We start from the raw sequence: 16,526 nt of genomic DNA, 5'->3' as shown, positions 1-16,526 counted from the left end.
ACAAAGCTTCAGTTAAATCTGAGCTGCTTTAACATGCCTGTAGCTCTTCCTTTGTCCCTTGACTGACAGCACATTTCTTTACACTTATTTAAAATCAGATGTGTGATTTCTGCGTTTGCACCAGTATACTAACAACCTTCACTGCTTCCCTCCTTCTCACAGGAAGATAGCAGAGCATTAAAGCAGGGAATAATGAGGTAGATACCAAGGACATAAGAGCCACCCACAAATGAGTTTAAAAAAATTATAAGTTATAGATTTTAGTCTCTCAGGAATATTTTCACAATGAGAAAAAACTTGATTTAATGAAGCCAGAAGTTTTAGCAGGAAGTCTATAGCTGTAGTGGCCAAAAGATATCTCAATTCCAATGTGTAATTGCCCATCGGTGGAGAAGGGAGAAGGAAGAACGAACATAACACATGATGTATAGGAAACACCCATTTGGCCCTGGCTCCAGTGATTTATTTATTTTTTTACATACTGCATGTTCTACAAAAGATGGAGCTTTTCTTATAGGAACAATAAGCATGTTGAGCACCTCAGCTGAGTCTGAACTTGGAGGCTAAGCTCTGGAGTACAGTATCCTGCAGTCCCAAGGCCAAGCCAGGTTCTGTCATTGGGTGCTGAAGGTGATTAATAGAGCTTATGCTTAACAGTGTCCATATAGCAGTTCCCCAAAGTAACACACTTGAGGTTAAACATATGTCTGCTTGGTTGGGACCAGACTCTGAAAAAAGTCCTGATATAAAGGCCAGACATGTTTTAGCCTCACTGGCTGCTGTGCATGTCTGTAGATCTGGAGGTTGGGCATTTGCTTTTGTTTTTAAGAATTAAATGCAATAGAATCACTAAGGCCAGGGCTGCACACTGAGACTTAGCTCACCTTTCTCCACCCAGGCTGGCTTCCCAGCCAACACTTCAGAGATGTCCTAATTCTTGTGTCCACTTTCTGTGTCAGTGGACATGATGAAAGGCTGCAAGGTGGGTGCAGGTTCATATTGCTGCCCTGCTTTCTGATGTTACACTTCTATCAGTTCTTTCTGATCTCACTCTTTAAAATACGACACTTGCGCACAGCATTGTTACTGCATGATATTTATACATTTCTTACACTCAAATGCTTGTTTAATTGCAAGTATGTAATTACACATTCAGTGATTACAATTGAAAGTGTGAGTCCTATACGTGGAAATCATCTATCTTCCTGTGCATGTGCCATTGCAGCTGGAGTAATGATACACAGAGGTAATGGGAAATTAGCAATCAGGACAGTAAGACCATTATAGGCTTGTCTTTCTGTGTGAAATATCTACACAATTAAAAATACTTTCTTGAAAGCGGTAGGGACACGTAGACTTATCTGGAGGGTAGGCAGCATCATTGCCATTTAAGGACACAACAGAGTATTTGGTGTTTAGTTTTGTGTCTTGTGCTGAATATGTTAACATCTGGAGTAGGTTTTCAAATGTCACTTCTGTACACTTGACTGAGATGTGTAGTTTAATGCTCATAAGGCTTCCGGCTTGCTGCAGATTGGATTGCAAAAAGAAAAGACCAGAGAAAATGATACAGTTAGGCACAGACAGCATGAGCTGGAATTTCCCTCCCTCAGGAAATACTGCTTGCGCCGAAGGAGCTACTTGATTACAGCCCTGGTAACAAGAGCAGGGTCTGCATCCCTGGAGTTGATGTGCAGCAGATGAAGTTCTCTAGGAGCAAGTCTGTCTTTATGAAATATGTAGCATGACACTTTGAAATTATCAAAGACATTAGCTTTCTTCAGAGGACATCGATGGTAGCAAAATAATCATTTGTCTTGATAACATCTTGTTTGTCTTCACTTTTCTGTGAAATATCCTCTTTACTTTGGTTCCTTTTTAGTGCAGCACGTCGATAATAGCTGACTGATACAGACCTCCACTTCTTCACTTTGACCACTAGGCCCCAAAGAATAACCCTTCGTAGAGCTGTTTAGCTTAAATGGACTGGTTTTTTAATAGAACCATGGAGGTTAGCTATGCTTTCTTCAAAACAAAGTGAACAAACAGAGCACCCCTAAAGGCCAGATTTTGGTCTTTGAAAGAGGATTTTCACTTGATGCAATTTTCCCGTTCCTCCCCTGATGGACTGTGTTCATTTCTTCGTAAGCTGGTGCAGACAGCGGAGGAGTGGCAGGGTCAGCTCTGGTGTCAAGTAGTGGTACCAAGGTGAAGAGATCCCACCAAGTTACACCAGGGCTTCAGAAGGGCTCTTCTACTCATTTAATCTCTGCCACATCCATCCAGGCCATTCCAGACAGCTGTTTGTCGAATTTCTAATATGTGTCTTTGACATTTAACATTTCTTATGTAGGATCCAGGATATCTGCAGCCTCTGGCTTCCTCTCATGCTTTTTCCATGTGGTTTCAATTGTGTTAAACTGTTTGAGAGCACAGAAATTGTCTTTGTGTTTTTTTGTTGATTATATCATGGATCAATTTGATAAATATTTGCAATGTAAAATATTGCTTCTTCAATGTATTTTGTATTTCACTGTCTTTTACAGCCAACTATTCTGAACAGCTGAAAGCCTTAAGTTGGATGAATAGTTATGTTGTTCATTTGTTTTTTTTTTTCCCCTCCTGTCTCACATGAATAAACTATAGTGTTTCTATATTGACTGTTTGGATATCTTCCATCTCCCCAAAGAAGAGAAATGATCTTCCTTTTTCTTGTCTGACTGCTAGCTTCTGTCTTGTTTTCTGACAGCAAATGGGACCTCAAGCAGTCAGCTGTCTACACCCAAATCCAAGCAGTCCCCCATCTCCACACCTACCAGCCCAGGGAGCCTCCGTAAGCACAAGGTATTATGTTTCTTATACCTTACTACATCTGTTTCTTCCTTAGTCTGCTTGAATGTGCAAGGCACTTTAAAGAAGTCTTTATTTTCTTGAAACATATCTTCAAGTGAAACAGTGGAGAATTTTTCTTGTTACCTGAAAGAACTGCCACTTTGGCCTATAGCAAGATAAGAACAGTCAGTCATGGAACTGTTCCTCCTGTTGGAGTTATTAATGTGTGCTGAAGATTATCTGTGTGGATTAGAAAAAATAACTTAGGCCTAAATTTGTATCATTTGGAAAAGCTCACAAGTCATGGATAACTTCATTTCAGTGCTCATCTCTTGAAAAGCCATAGGTGTTGGCAAGTCCAGTTCATTAAACAGCAGAGAAATGCAAACGTAACTGAAGCTCCAAGACATCACCTTAATGCTGCTTCTCAGGGATTTTTAAAATGATTTAAGGCAATGTTCTGTTTTGCAGGAAATGTGGTTTTTCTATTCCCAGTGTAGTAATTGTATTCTGATACAGTAACTTTTCCTGGTGACATCCAGAGCATCTAACATATAGCCTGGCATCCTAGTAGAGATGAGTAATTTTGTGGTGTCTCATAGTTTATTCATGTATTGATTTATTTGAACTGTATATAAGTAGCACAGCTTTTCATGGTTCTGTTATTATTATACTGAATCCACTTTGCCATTTCTGTGGGCTTTCTCATTTCTCTAATAGCTATAGCGTTGCTGTTCTCTTCCTTGAACAGTTTTTGCTTGATATAAAAAGTGGAATTTGGATGTAAATTTAAGTATGAGTGAAAGTCAGTGGGATTTCTGCTTTAGTAATCAGAATGTACCTCAGCCCAAGTATGATATTGAAAGCATTCTCTTGAAATTGTGGAAGACTGGAAGCCTCATTAAACAATTCTAATGATGGTGAGGTTTTGCAGTCAGCTAGATAGCCACATGTCATCTCCTGTGGACTTAATTGCACAAGTGGAACTGATTTTGCTGGAGGATTATGCTTTATCTCAAAGAGAAGAGTGGTAGCTGGACTGCTGTTGTTAGTTGGTGGAAGAAAGTATAGCAAAGTCTCTGTGAAGTATTCCTGAAAGTCCAATGGGCTTTGGTTATAACTCTGGTATGTAAGACTTTGAACCACATCGGAGAGGGGACTGAATGGTACTGGGGAAGCCTGGGGTGGAATTTGGCTTCTCAAAAATCAGATCTTTAAAATATTTCCAAGATACGAAAATCCTGTAGTCATTCATCTTTGTCTTCATGTCCTTTAACAGAGGTATAGCTAAATCAGATGAAATCAGTGTTTTTCTCAGGACTTCACTCTGGTCTCAGTCGCTCAGTTTAAAGTCTAAGGAAATGCACCAGTGTAGCACAGTGGTTCCAAATGTATTCTTAACTTTTATTTGAGAACAGGATCTGGCCCATAGTCTGCTCTCGGCAGTTGCTTGTGTGTGTTTCTATGAAATTAATGCTATAAACTGCATTTGTTGCTTCAGCAGCCAAGGACCTAAAATACCTTCCAAACACTATCTCATGTAGGGCTTTGGAGTTGAGGATTGGTTTTCTGGTGAAGACAAGTAAATCTCACCTTCTGCTATGTTTTATGTATGTTTTCAGCTAGCTGACTTATGACTTTCCCAGTGAAGGCCCTAGAACATTCGTAATAGAAGGTGACTGCTAAAGGCAGCTACAAACTTCTCCACTAATTCAAGCCAATCAGAAAATGTGAATGTAGCATTTTAGGTTTCCTGATCATTCACGCATTGTTGTTTTCCTCCCAGGAGCAATTTCCCACTTAAAATGAAATCACTTCTCTTTTTTTTCCCCTCCTCTTCTGTCAAGATGCTTGTGAACTCCCTTTCTGTGTATTTGTGCTTTGCTTCATGTTGCTCAGTTATTCCATGTGGGGGTCAGAGTTCATAAAAGCCCAAAGAGAGCTTTAGTCCTTAAGACGGTTTGTATTCCTAGATCCATGCAGGACTTCAAAGAAGCAAAATAAAATGGTTACTCAGAAAGAGGCCCTGGGAAAGCTTTGTATTCAGTATTTTATCCAAAAAATGAACTAGGCATTATGTTTTTAACTTCTGAACAGCTTTCTGAATGATCAAAAATGGCTTAAAATAAAGTATACATCACGGGAGGTGATTTTCCTAGAGATCTGTCCTAAGGGTAGCTGTCAAATAAAGGTAATACTCATTAGACTTAAGTTCAGAAAGATCTCTTTAAGGAAAGTTTCTGCTCTTTCATGCATGTTCTGCAATGGATGCACTGATCCAGAAGTGATAAAAAATTTCTTCTCAAACTTGTCACCGAACAGTCATCTTTCTTTTGGTACCAAGGTGCACATTCCTCCACTCTGCAATGGACCTTATTTTAGCCTCAGAGTAACCAGGCAACCATCCAGTAACCAGTGCATGAGAATTCCACCCCGTCCCTATGAAGTGCACAGAACTGGACCCATCCAGTTGTCTCCTTTTGCACGACCAAAGGTGAAAACTGATTGTGTGAATTAACATGTTTTTCTTTCTTCCTACAGGACTTGTATCTGCCTCTGTCTTTGGATGACTCTGATTCCCTTGGAGATTCCATGTAAAGCGACATGACGTTAATAGTCCGTACTGCAAGCTATGTTTAAGATACAGTAGAGTACTTCTGCCAAACTAAGCAGATAGGTGACTGGTGCTTTCAAATCAGACAAAGGACACACAGTTATATGTCATTTTTTTTCTGTGATTTATCCTCTCTACCACAAATCAACACCTACCAGTCTATAGAGATAGAGGGATACCATTCTTTTAAGCAGTTTTAGGGATGCAAAATGGACATTGCCAGCAATTTTGGGCCGTTATGCTGCTGATCCTGTGCACTTCCCATATTCTTCTATTATTTCTTCTTCTGCAAATACGTAATTTTCCTATGACAGCAATGGAAAGCTCCCCCAGAAGTGTGTGAATCAATCTGTTGCTGACAAATTCTGACAACTCTTTACCTCCAAACTGCCAACTCTTGCTTGTTCCTCATTTGCAGCCCTGATTTTAGCACTTGCATACTAACTAGTACTGTTTTTGTTGTTACAGGGCAGGAAGGGAAATGACTTATTAGTTCGATGCTTAATATGTCAGCAGAAGCTTGGACAAGATTAGGAATGATAACATGAGATGCTAAGTAAGATTAGTGCAATAGTGATTTTTCAGATATTCAAATATTGGGAGTTGTTAAATAATTAAGCAAAATAATGTAAGTCAGTTGAGTTGTCTAGAGTTGAACAGATTCACATATGGTCCAGAAACACTGCTAGCTGGTAACAAACTTTTATAACCACCCTATGGTATCTCTCTATCTCTGTTTTTAAAAGTAATGCCTTGTGAACAGCCAACACTGAAAACACTGTGAGAATTTGTTTTCAGGTCTGACATCCTACAGGTCACTTTTTATAGCAAAAAATCAATACACTTTTTATAAAGGAAAACCTTGTATCTGTGTTTTGGAGTAAAGATTCAAGCTCCTTTTTTATAAAAGCTGGTAATTTTGTTTTGTTTAAAAAAAACACATTCAGAAAAATGAACAAAAAAAACCCCACCAACTGCAGAACAGTAATAACAACGAATCAGTTTAGAAATCTTGTCATCACTGCCAGAACAGACACTTGTAGGGGAAAAAAAAAGTCAGTTCAAAATATTGAATGTTTTGATAGTTTTTGTAATGTTTAAGATATGTATTTGTTTTTTTACACTTCTGTATTCATAACTATGGCCAGATTCTCTACTTCTATAACAAATGAAACTTTGTGTGTTTGAAAACCCATATTTTAAGAAACTCTTCTATCTGACAAAAACAAACTTATTGTATTTAGAGAAACGGTTTGCTTTTATTAATCAGTAATGACTCCTATGGAATGCAAAGTTCATCTACTCACGCAGGGCTGGTGGTTTTTACTACGCCGAAATTTTGTTATAGGCTAGCTGGCATTGCCTCTCTTTCTCATGGAATAAGCTTTTGATGAAACTGATTATTACGGAACTTTACCTAAAGGAAATCTGTGCAATCAAATATTTCTTTCTTGCTCTATTTGCCTTTGTTTCAACATATACACCTATTCCTTATTCTCTTGCAACCCCTTGTGATTAGAATGAATTATAATGTGATGTTTGATGCTATATGAATGCTGGGTTGTTCAGAAAGCCACTCCATGTTTTGTTTGCTTGCATTGCTGATATGAAACAATCTGTGCAGGCTATGTCTTTAGAGGTTCATGTGATGATACATATAATGCGACTTTAAGAAGATGCATCTGAGAGAGGACAGAATTGGGAATTACCAAGGGGTCAGAATTATGCACCAATTTTGCACCCTGTAGTCTTAGTGCATGATCTTTTACACAGAGTTTTGTGAAAGAAATCACTTGTGCCCACAAATAACTTCATTTAATTGAGTAATTTGCTGACTATGTGACTGCTAAATGAACATTTCACCTATTGTATATAGAAACCTGGTTTCAGTTCAGAAGGCTAGAGGCTCATGTTGAAGCTGTATAGGGGAAAGTACTGTGGACGAAGCATAGGTGTAGTCAGGAAACCTTCATTCAGTCTTTTGGCACTGATTTAGTGTCTGAAGGGGAGCAGGTCTGCTAGTAACACTGTGCCTCAATAGGTCTACCCGTCCCTGTGTGGATAACACTGTTCTACCTCACTGGGGGTTGTGAATCCAAATGTTGGTTAGCATTTGTAAAGTGCTTTCAGATCCTCTAACAGAAGGTACTGAACTGTTCCGGGTGCAGATTTTGCTGTGGATGCTAATTTTTGGCTGTTTAATACACTAGGTGCTACTGTAGAGACTGGTCTTGAGAAAACAGGGCTTTCTTAAGCATCAGGATAGCAAAGGCCATGGTTATGCCAACAATATTGTTAATTAGAACATTTATCTTAGTAAAAGCTCTAGCGAGATAGGTATTTGGCTTGCTTTTACCCTCTTCTCTGTTCTGTTGATGTAAATCTGAAGGAGACCAAGGAGACCAGCCATAAAATTAGATCTAGGTTCTCTTGCAATTCAGCCTAGACTCTCACCACTTTTTCACCTGGAATACCTAATTCTGTGATGCCCATAAGCAGACTGAAGTGCTAGAGTTGCTGATGATGTTACAGGAGTCAGAGACATGCTTCCATCCAGTACCCACAAATTCAGTTTGTATAAGACAAAGCAGGATGCCAAAGGTCAAATAAACCTTTGGATGGATGGTGGTGAAGGTTGTTGTTGAGAGGTGATTCCTTTCCTTCCTGCCACAGTAGTGGTTATTTAAATATGATCTTCCTTGTAGAGTATGCTAATAAATCAGTTAGGCCTTCCTCCTGTGCTGTACTTAGTGATACACCTAAAACCTCATCCTGCAAGTACTTCCTTAGGAGTTTTTTTTGCACTAGGATTATCCTTGGGTGAGGCTGAGCCCAGTAATTTCTTCAGGGCAGTACCAAGGGAACCTGAACAGGCCTAAAAGAAAAAAAAAAATCTTCAGTGGGAAGAATAGCCATTCGAACCTGCAAAAGCCACAAAGAAAACAGGGTAAGAGGTCCAACTCAAAGTTTTAAAAAGCAGTTTTCTAGGTAGAACTGCTTAGGCAGTAGAAGTCAGTGAGCATTTCAGCTGTAACGTATTGTTAAGTCTGCATTAATGCTATTATTGCATGAGGTCTTGTACAGAAATGCATGTGGATGTACTGTACATTCAACACTAGGTATTTTTGGCTTTGTAGGATGCCTAACATAGATTTGATTACAAAGAGAAATAATGCACAGGTATCATTTAAATAGAGGAACAGCCTTGATTCAGCAAAGAAGTATGCTTATATTTTCACACGTGCTTTACTCCTGTTGATTTTTCATGAGATGTAAGTCTGGGTTTGGCCAGAAAGCTTTCCTGAATTAGAATGAATTAGGAATTAGTTTCACTGTGCTGTAATAATTCCAGACCTTATGAGATCCTGGAGCAAGTGACTGCAATTCTGTTACACACTCCAGAGTTTACGTTTTATATATTTTCTACATTTGCAGGCACATAAAAAAAGCACTACAGGATGTGAGGATTTGCCATATTAATTCTGCTGTAAAAACCCTATCTGATTTCCCCCATGAGGCTGCCTTTAGTGTTTTCAGAAACTAATTGAATCATTAACACTATATTGATTTAAAACAATTCAGTATTTAAAAGCAAATTTGAGAGATTCTTAATCTGGTACAGAGCTTTGTTTCTTTGAAATCCACCTTTATTTATTCAGTACCAAGTATACTTTAGCAAATTTGCGTATTAAATTATATAAAAAAAACTATTTCCACATATAATCTTTAGTAAGGAATTAGAGCAATATCCTTCAGCCATAGAAAGACCAACGTATTTAGTCTTCATACCTTTCCACGGCAGTCTCAACTGTAGAATATCAGGGCAGTGCAGCAAAGTTCTTGAGCCTTGGGAGTTTTGTCACTTGTAAAGCATTTATATTCTGAACCTTTTGAGTTAAATCTCCATCTGATGTCAGATTTGGAATTAGTTCATTTCCACCTACTAGATAGCCAACCAGTACTCTACCCCTTGAAGTAATTTTGAAAGAGTTTGGTAATGAAATTCTACCTTGGTCCACTTTGCATTAGGAGATGGAATTAGCTTTTGTCTTCTGTTGTCTGTGTTTCCCACATCTGCATATTATTTACAGTATTATCAGAATCTGAAAAGCCTATTTTCATAGGCAACAGAAGAATAATTCTGCTTAGAAAAGAACTTCCACATCTCTCTTTCTCATTTAGCTAGCATGCATATATGCTTGCAAAGAATCACACACAGTCTAGCTGTTACTTCTCTCATTTCCCTGAATAGTGCTCTTGAAAATAAAATAAAGAGACAGGACTCATAATTTTGGCTAACAGCAAAACAGTGTTACACCCAAGCATTTCTAATAGGAAATACTGGTATAAATTTGTTAGTTCCCACTTACTGATGTGGATACTGATATTTTCTAGGCTGCCTTGTGTTTCCTTTTCCATGTCTTTGCACTGACTGCTGATCTTATTGGAAACGCAAAGAAAACCTTTTGAAATTGCTCTGTAATACCAAGCTAAATCCCTAAAATAAAGCACCATTCCAGTGACAGCTATCCCTGGAAGTTCTACCTTCTCTGCAGGGGTATGCTGTGGATTTTGCAAGTATGAGCCTTTTTTATCATAGTAAAAGCATGTGTATTTTGCTATGACCTCGGTGGCACCCCACATCCATTCAAGGCAATTGGAGAGATATCTTTGGCTACACTAAAGTAATAATTGTTTTTAGATAAAGGAGGAAAAGATAGCCAAGTAAAAGAGGTACAAAGTTAGTCGAGAAAGTTCTCCACAAGCTAAGACAATACACAAAAGAAAAGCTATATAGAGGTGTATTTACCACACAGAAGGTGCTGATCACAACCAAGACAGAACAACACATTTTCTTTAATAGTAATTTAGGCTCAAAATTATTTTTCTGGTTACTGACAGAAGCAAATTAGAATGGTATTTGGGACTGGTGATGTTGCTTGTAGAAGCAAATGGATGGCACAGAATAAATATCTTTTTCTGCTAAGGTAGATAAAGTACGATGTAGCTCAGCCAACAGGATGAGCATGTTATACAAGATTCTAGAGGAGATCCAGCTGAATCATCACCACTTTGGTTTATTGAGGCAAAGCAGGTTAAGTCTTTAAGTGCCTTCCAACATGCGTTGGGCTTCAGTAGCAGGACTACACGTATCCAACAAGGCCTAGATTAAATGGCCTTGACAAAAGTGGGCAGGACAGATTAGCTCTTGAGCCTCTTGAGATGATCAGCCCATCTTGCTTTTATGCAGTCAGCTCTAGAAAGTGACTGTCTCCAGGATCACAGACATCTTCTGGCTGATGCCTTTGTCCCATTCCTATGAACCTGAGCAGGCCTCTCTGCAGTATCTCAAGAAATGTTAAAGCTGAGTTCTATGTCTTACAGTGCAGCCACTAAATATTAATAGATTGGCTGGGCTGGGTCTTGCTGCGTCAGCTGTCAACCCTGTTATTCAGGTATTCTTCACCCTCCCTCTTTGCCCCGACTTGAGATCTGGTATCTCTCCTAGGGGCCTCCAGTTTAAAGCCTGAATTGACATGTCCATCCACCCCTGTGTTATTTTGCTGTTGTTATTTTTTTTTTCCCTCTGGAAAGGTTTGAGTTGTTTGATGTTCACAGGTCTGGGACTAAGCTGACCAAACAAAAAAAGTTACTATCCCTATTGTTTGGGAGATGCTCAGAGACAGTAAGTGGAGGGATGGAAAGGCTTTTTTTCCAGCAATGTCATTGCATAGCTGCTCTAACAGATTCCTAATTGTAGGGCAGAGTAGCAGTACTACCTCAGGGGAAGATGCAGAGCTTTAGGGTCACAGACCACTATCCCTTCATCAGGACACTGTTTAAAGGTCAGAAACACTGACACCAATGTTCATCCAGTAGGTGAATTTCTGAGCAAACGAGAACCAAACCTAGTGAACATAACAGTGGGAATTCAGAGCTACTGGTCTTTAGTATAACTGTGAGCCGATCAGTTCTCCCTGTGCCACACTGTCCCAGTGCATAAAGAGCTGACCATAGCACTCAGCTCTATCCATAAACTGCTTTGAGATCAGCTGATATACAGAGCTATAGAAGAGCTAGCTCTTAAGATTTATTCATTATTACTGAAGTTTGAAAACCCTATAAAAGCAGATTATGGTGCACTCTCTTAGACAAGTCAGGAACTCCCAACCTTTCAGGAGTCTCCAAAAACCAAGATGTAAAAATGCTTCATTACTTTAGTAATGGTGAAAAACAGACACACCACTTCTAGTTCCCCCAAACCAACTGGGGAGCCAGCAGTGCCTCATCCAACAACCAAGTTCTCTCATCTGGAGCTGCCACATCTGGCCTGAACACAGTCCCCAACTGCCCCTCTTTTTGTTACCTGTACATGTATGTGTCAGGGGGCAACGCAGGTTACCATCTGAAAATGAGGCCCTGTATTTTTAAATAATGAGTAAGTCTAATGATTTCAGAGGCCTTCTACCAAGAAAACAGTGGGTCTGTTGTTGAAAGCTTGCTTGTTCAGAAAGTGTTCATGGGAAAGAATCGCCTTTCAATCTTCATTGCTTAACAAACTTATTCTGGCTCTTGCTCTATCACTCAGTGAACTGTAACTCACTGGCCAGTTTAGAGCTTGCCTAGGTCTGACAGTTTGCCACTCAAACAATTGAAGCAGGAGGATTCCCAAAGGGAATTAACAAATCTTTGCAGCAATTAGAGTCTGTCAACTGAAAAAAAAAAGCTGCACTGCTGGAGAAAGATGCCATGATGGCTATTGTTGCAATAAACAAAGAAAAGAGACTTGTTTCCAAGAGGAATGGTAGGGGGCATTTGTTGCAAGATCTTTACTGAGTGATGAAATGAGCGTGAACATCACAGAAAATCGTATGGAAGGGAGAGCATGAGGCAGTGCGCTGAAAACATCAACAGCATTGATGTGTGGGAACAAAGAAAGATGAGTGCCAAGAAACTCCAAGGAGAAATAAAAGGGGTAGTGCAAGCTGTGGATCTACAGCTTGGGTCTGGATGGAAAAGCAGCAGGGGTTTCTGGCTGCATGTTGAGAGTGCTATTGCCCCTGCAGGTATCTAAGCTAGGATGCAGGCTATCTGCCACAACAGCATGTGTCCCGCTCCCACTGGCAGAAATAAGGTCACGCTTGGCCTCAGGCTGAAGAACTTGGTTTGAAATTCTTTGTCTGCCCCTGTTTTGCTCTCCTGCTGGCATATGGATGTCTGTGTCATCTCTAAAAGGGTGAAGGGAAAATCCAGCTTTTCGCTGAATGACAGCATCAAGCTACAGTTTGGTTTTATTTTTATTCCTTCCTTTAGATCAGAAATAGAATTTCATCAGCATGCACTGGCTCAGGAAAGTGCAGGTCTGGCACACTGGGGAATTGCAAGACATGTATGAAAGGATAATGAGGGCAACTCTGAACCTCCTGGCCCTTCCCGTGGAGTGCAGCAAACTGGAAGAACTATCAACCCTGCTGCACCAAGGTGATAAGTCCAGACAGGCTTCTGGAAGAGGTTACCGTGAATCGCTGTGCAGGCAGAAGGGCTGATGATGATCTTGTCCATGAAATCCCTAGCCACACATGCGAAAGCTGTTGCATTCAGTGGAAATCAGTCAAATCAGTGGAAAGGCCATGGTGAACAAGAGGATCCGTGTTTAACACTGATTTTCTCATGATAATCTTTCTTTTAAATTCAGTGGAGTTACAATACTGGTGAATTTAATGCTAAAAGGCAGAAGAGGCGATTTATTTGAATACGTTTTTTTGCTGCTTGTTCTCAGACTTTCAGTTATTTTTTTTTTTCCATAAGGATTGCAGCTCTTGGTTTCTGTAGATTCTCTGACACTCAGTGTAACGCAAGCAAAACCCAAAGCTCCTAATTCTTCATTGTTTAAAACAGGCAGAAGCTTCTCTGTAATTATGGGAATTGAATCCATTTGGTCCAAGGTTGGTCTCCTATGTCAGAGATTCATTACTGTTAGTAATTACTGTGTGATGGATTAGGTAAGTGCAGATTCAGTTTCCTGGCTGACAACTGCAGACTTTGCAGAAAAAATCACATTTATCCCAGCTAGAAAGTGATCTCTTTTATAAACTTCTAATGGAAAGTTATGTATAGGAGACATTTTAATTTTATTGTAATTGATGATAAAGCTAAAATAATGTCACATGTTTAATTATCTTAAAACATTTAAGATTGAAAATGAAACAAGCAGCATAGCAAATCAAGGTCTCTTCTACATTTTCTGGTCCTAGAGAGTCTACCTTGCCTTCTCACCTCAGTCCACCAAGACATGCCCTAAGCCCAACAGGCTTATAGAAAATAGCATTTCTATTTATTTTGGTATTTTTCTACCCTAATCCCATCTAGTGCCAAGCAGAATAGAGGCTTATGGTTGGCTCAGTTTTTAGAGAAAAGTATTACCAAATGTCTCTGAACATAAAAGGAAGGTTCCGTTCTGTTTTAGGTGACTTACCTAAGCTCATGGCTGCTTTTGATTTTATTCAAGCTGGTTCTTCCATCTCTACTTGCAATTAACACATGCCTAAGTTATATATAGGAAAGTTATATTAATGTGAGTCACATTTGAGCAGTGAGGTGGCTGCAGAGCAAAGTGATTTGCCTGATACATGAAGTCAGGGTGAAACATGTTGGTGGCGCTTGGAAAGGGTGGACCCAAACCAAATCCTCATTCCGAATCCCCAGTTTTCTGAGGAACCCATGTGTAGAATCATACTGAAGAAATGTCTGTAATGAGCCAAATGGACCCTAGCTGGGTTCCAGGCCCAGTTCTAGAACTGAAGAATTTTACCCTCAGAGAATCCCTATGAAACATTCAGTGTTTTCGTGTTTTTGTTTCATTTTGGGAAATTCCAACATGGCTGCTTTTCTCCAGCAGCTTCCACCCTCTGCACAGCAGGTATAGATGGATCTTTAGTACTCTTCTCTTTGCAGGTGGCAGTTGGAATGGAGTGATGTTCTGTCTCCCTGTCGTGCTGACCAGAGTCACTGATGGGTTGCAGAACAGCTTTTTTTTCTCTTTTTTTTTTCATTCTTTACATCAGAAGAGCTTTTTCCAGATTTAGTGTGATATCTAACAATGTGTCTCCTTAAGAAGAATGTCTAGGGAACTAATTGCACTGTTAATTGGTGTTTAGAGATAAGGTGAAGCAGAAGTATTGAATGTAAGAACAAGAAAGCCTGTGAGTTATAATTACATGCTGAATTCTGACATGTAAAATTGTTGTTAGTTTGCTTCTTATTTAAATTACATGTGATCCAAGCAGTTTTACCACCGTGGCAGTACTAGTACAGCTGTGATGACCAATTTAGAAGACATCCAGGGTCTTCTAGAAAGAAGCCAATGTAGATGAATCTATTCCCTGTACAAACTCCCCTCCTTGATATTCTGTATTCTATGACACCATCTAGTCTAGAAGCACAGGACAGGAGTATCAGCTTGTTGACTTTGCTGTTACTAGCCTTTGCCTATTTTCTTAATCACAAATACAATTTCAAGCTAAGGTAAGTGGCTCTCATCAGATAAGCCAGCGTTCTTCATGGCAGTCTTCTGTGAAGAGCGTGACCTGCCTTCACTCATAGCCCTGCACTCTGCAGCTCTCTGTGAGCTGCCAGTCTGCCCACAGGTGGTTTTGAGGGAGGGAGATGCAGCTGAACTGGAACCTGATCACGGATTACTGTCTTAGGTCATTCATCGAGTTTGTATGATTTCATCATTAATAACAAAGCTGCAATATAGTATGACTGGGAGACCACAGTGTATTTTCTATTGCCATTCAGTGGGTGGGGGTTGGAGGGGCAGCTGGGTTTAAAGTTTAGCTGGTATACTTTAAACTCTGTGTACATAACCTTGGAGGACACATGGGTGGTAAGGGTTGAGTTACTGTTTTCTTGGATTGGTAAATTTCATTTTCATATTTCATTTAAATAGTAAGGTATTTAATGTCACTGTACAAAGAGCTATTAATTTAAATGATGCATTTGTTCTCCTAAAACAGATGTATCTAAACTTTCTTTTTGGCAAGCCTGCAGCAATGCTACACATAGCATTATGTTGACTTTTGTACTTTGGGGGAGTACGTGGAAGGGGAGGGGAAATGCTTTCCTCTTCAAACAGTGTTGCCCATAGTTAACTTTCTGCTTGGGTATATAACTTGAGTTCCCTTTACTCCAGATTTTCATGTGAAGTTCTCTTAAAGGGATGGAACAAGCAGAGGTTATGCCAAAAGATCTCAATTGTATCATCTTGTAATATATTGCAGCTTTATGCCAATGATTCCTTGCTTACCTGTACACAGTCCATGCATGTTTTGAACTAATTTTGCATTCTCCATTTGTGGTGAGTTATTTAGCATTTTGACCACCTTTTGTGCCATTCAACTTGTACAGAAAACATTTTTATTGACGTTTTAAAGGGAGGGGGAAGAAAAGAAAAAACCCTTCTGCTCCCTAGTTGTAGGTAGAACTCGATTACTTAGCAAACAGATGTAGATGAGTGGTTGTAGTGTTAGAAATGTTAGCTTGCTTGTGAACAAGCTTTTGAGAGTAAATGCATGGTCTTGTACTTCACTTAATTAGCTTTTCCTTTCCTCCTGGAAAGATTCTCCCCCTCTCTCTCTATTCTATCTTTGTCTCTCTCGTGGTTGTAAAGTACAGATTTGGGCATAAATAAAGTGATATACAATGAGGTTTGAAAAGCAGTTCTCAACAGATTCTCTTGGGGAACTTCTCACTGCGCTCTGCCTTGGCACTTTGGTTAGACTCTTTCAAGATAAAACAGATGGAGAACAATCACCTGTTGCCTCTGCTTGAACTGGGGAACAAGTTAATCCTTGGAAGTTTGCACCACGGGTGAACAATGAGATCTTGATGATCCATTGCAGCTGAGGCATGTGGCACGTGGGCTACTGGCCGTGGCTTCCACACCTGGTTGTTTGACATGGGACTAGTCCCACGGCCCCTGATTTGCAGAGTTTGCACGCACTTTTTGATTTTCCTGCATACACAGCAGAGGGGAGATAGTGGATGATATATAGGAATTATGTTGTTATGGGTTCTG

The 16,526-nt window shown here is 39.7% G+C and overlaps 1 protein-coding gene across 2 annotated transcripts in view; it reads left to right on the top strand.

The window, feature by feature from the left end:
- Positions 1 to 5,430, top strand: part of DCX (doublecortin) — a gene marked incomplete at its 3' end in the record, with an annotated part of 68,145 nt that extends 62,715 nt beyond the window's left edge. For both annotated transcript variants that reach the window (XM_079541881.1, XM_079541882.1), the window contains exons 5-6: positions 2,750 to 2,844; positions 5,374 to 5,430. In XM_079541881.1, the coding sequence (XP_079398007.1) occupies positions 2,750 to 2,844; positions 5,374 to 5,430 (152 nt within the window). The remainder of the gene's footprint in view (positions 1 to 2,749; positions 2,845 to 5,373) is intronic.
- Positions 5,431 to 16,526: the final 11,096 nt, after the last annotated feature.

Source organism: Tetrao urogallus (genome assembly GCF_951394365.1).
Source record: "Tetrao urogallus genome assembly, chromosome: 13".
NCBI lineage: Eukaryota > Metazoa > Chordata > Aves > Galliformes > Phasianidae > Tetrao > Tetrao urogallus.
This window is presented reverse-complemented; position numbering and strand designations above follow the sequence as displayed.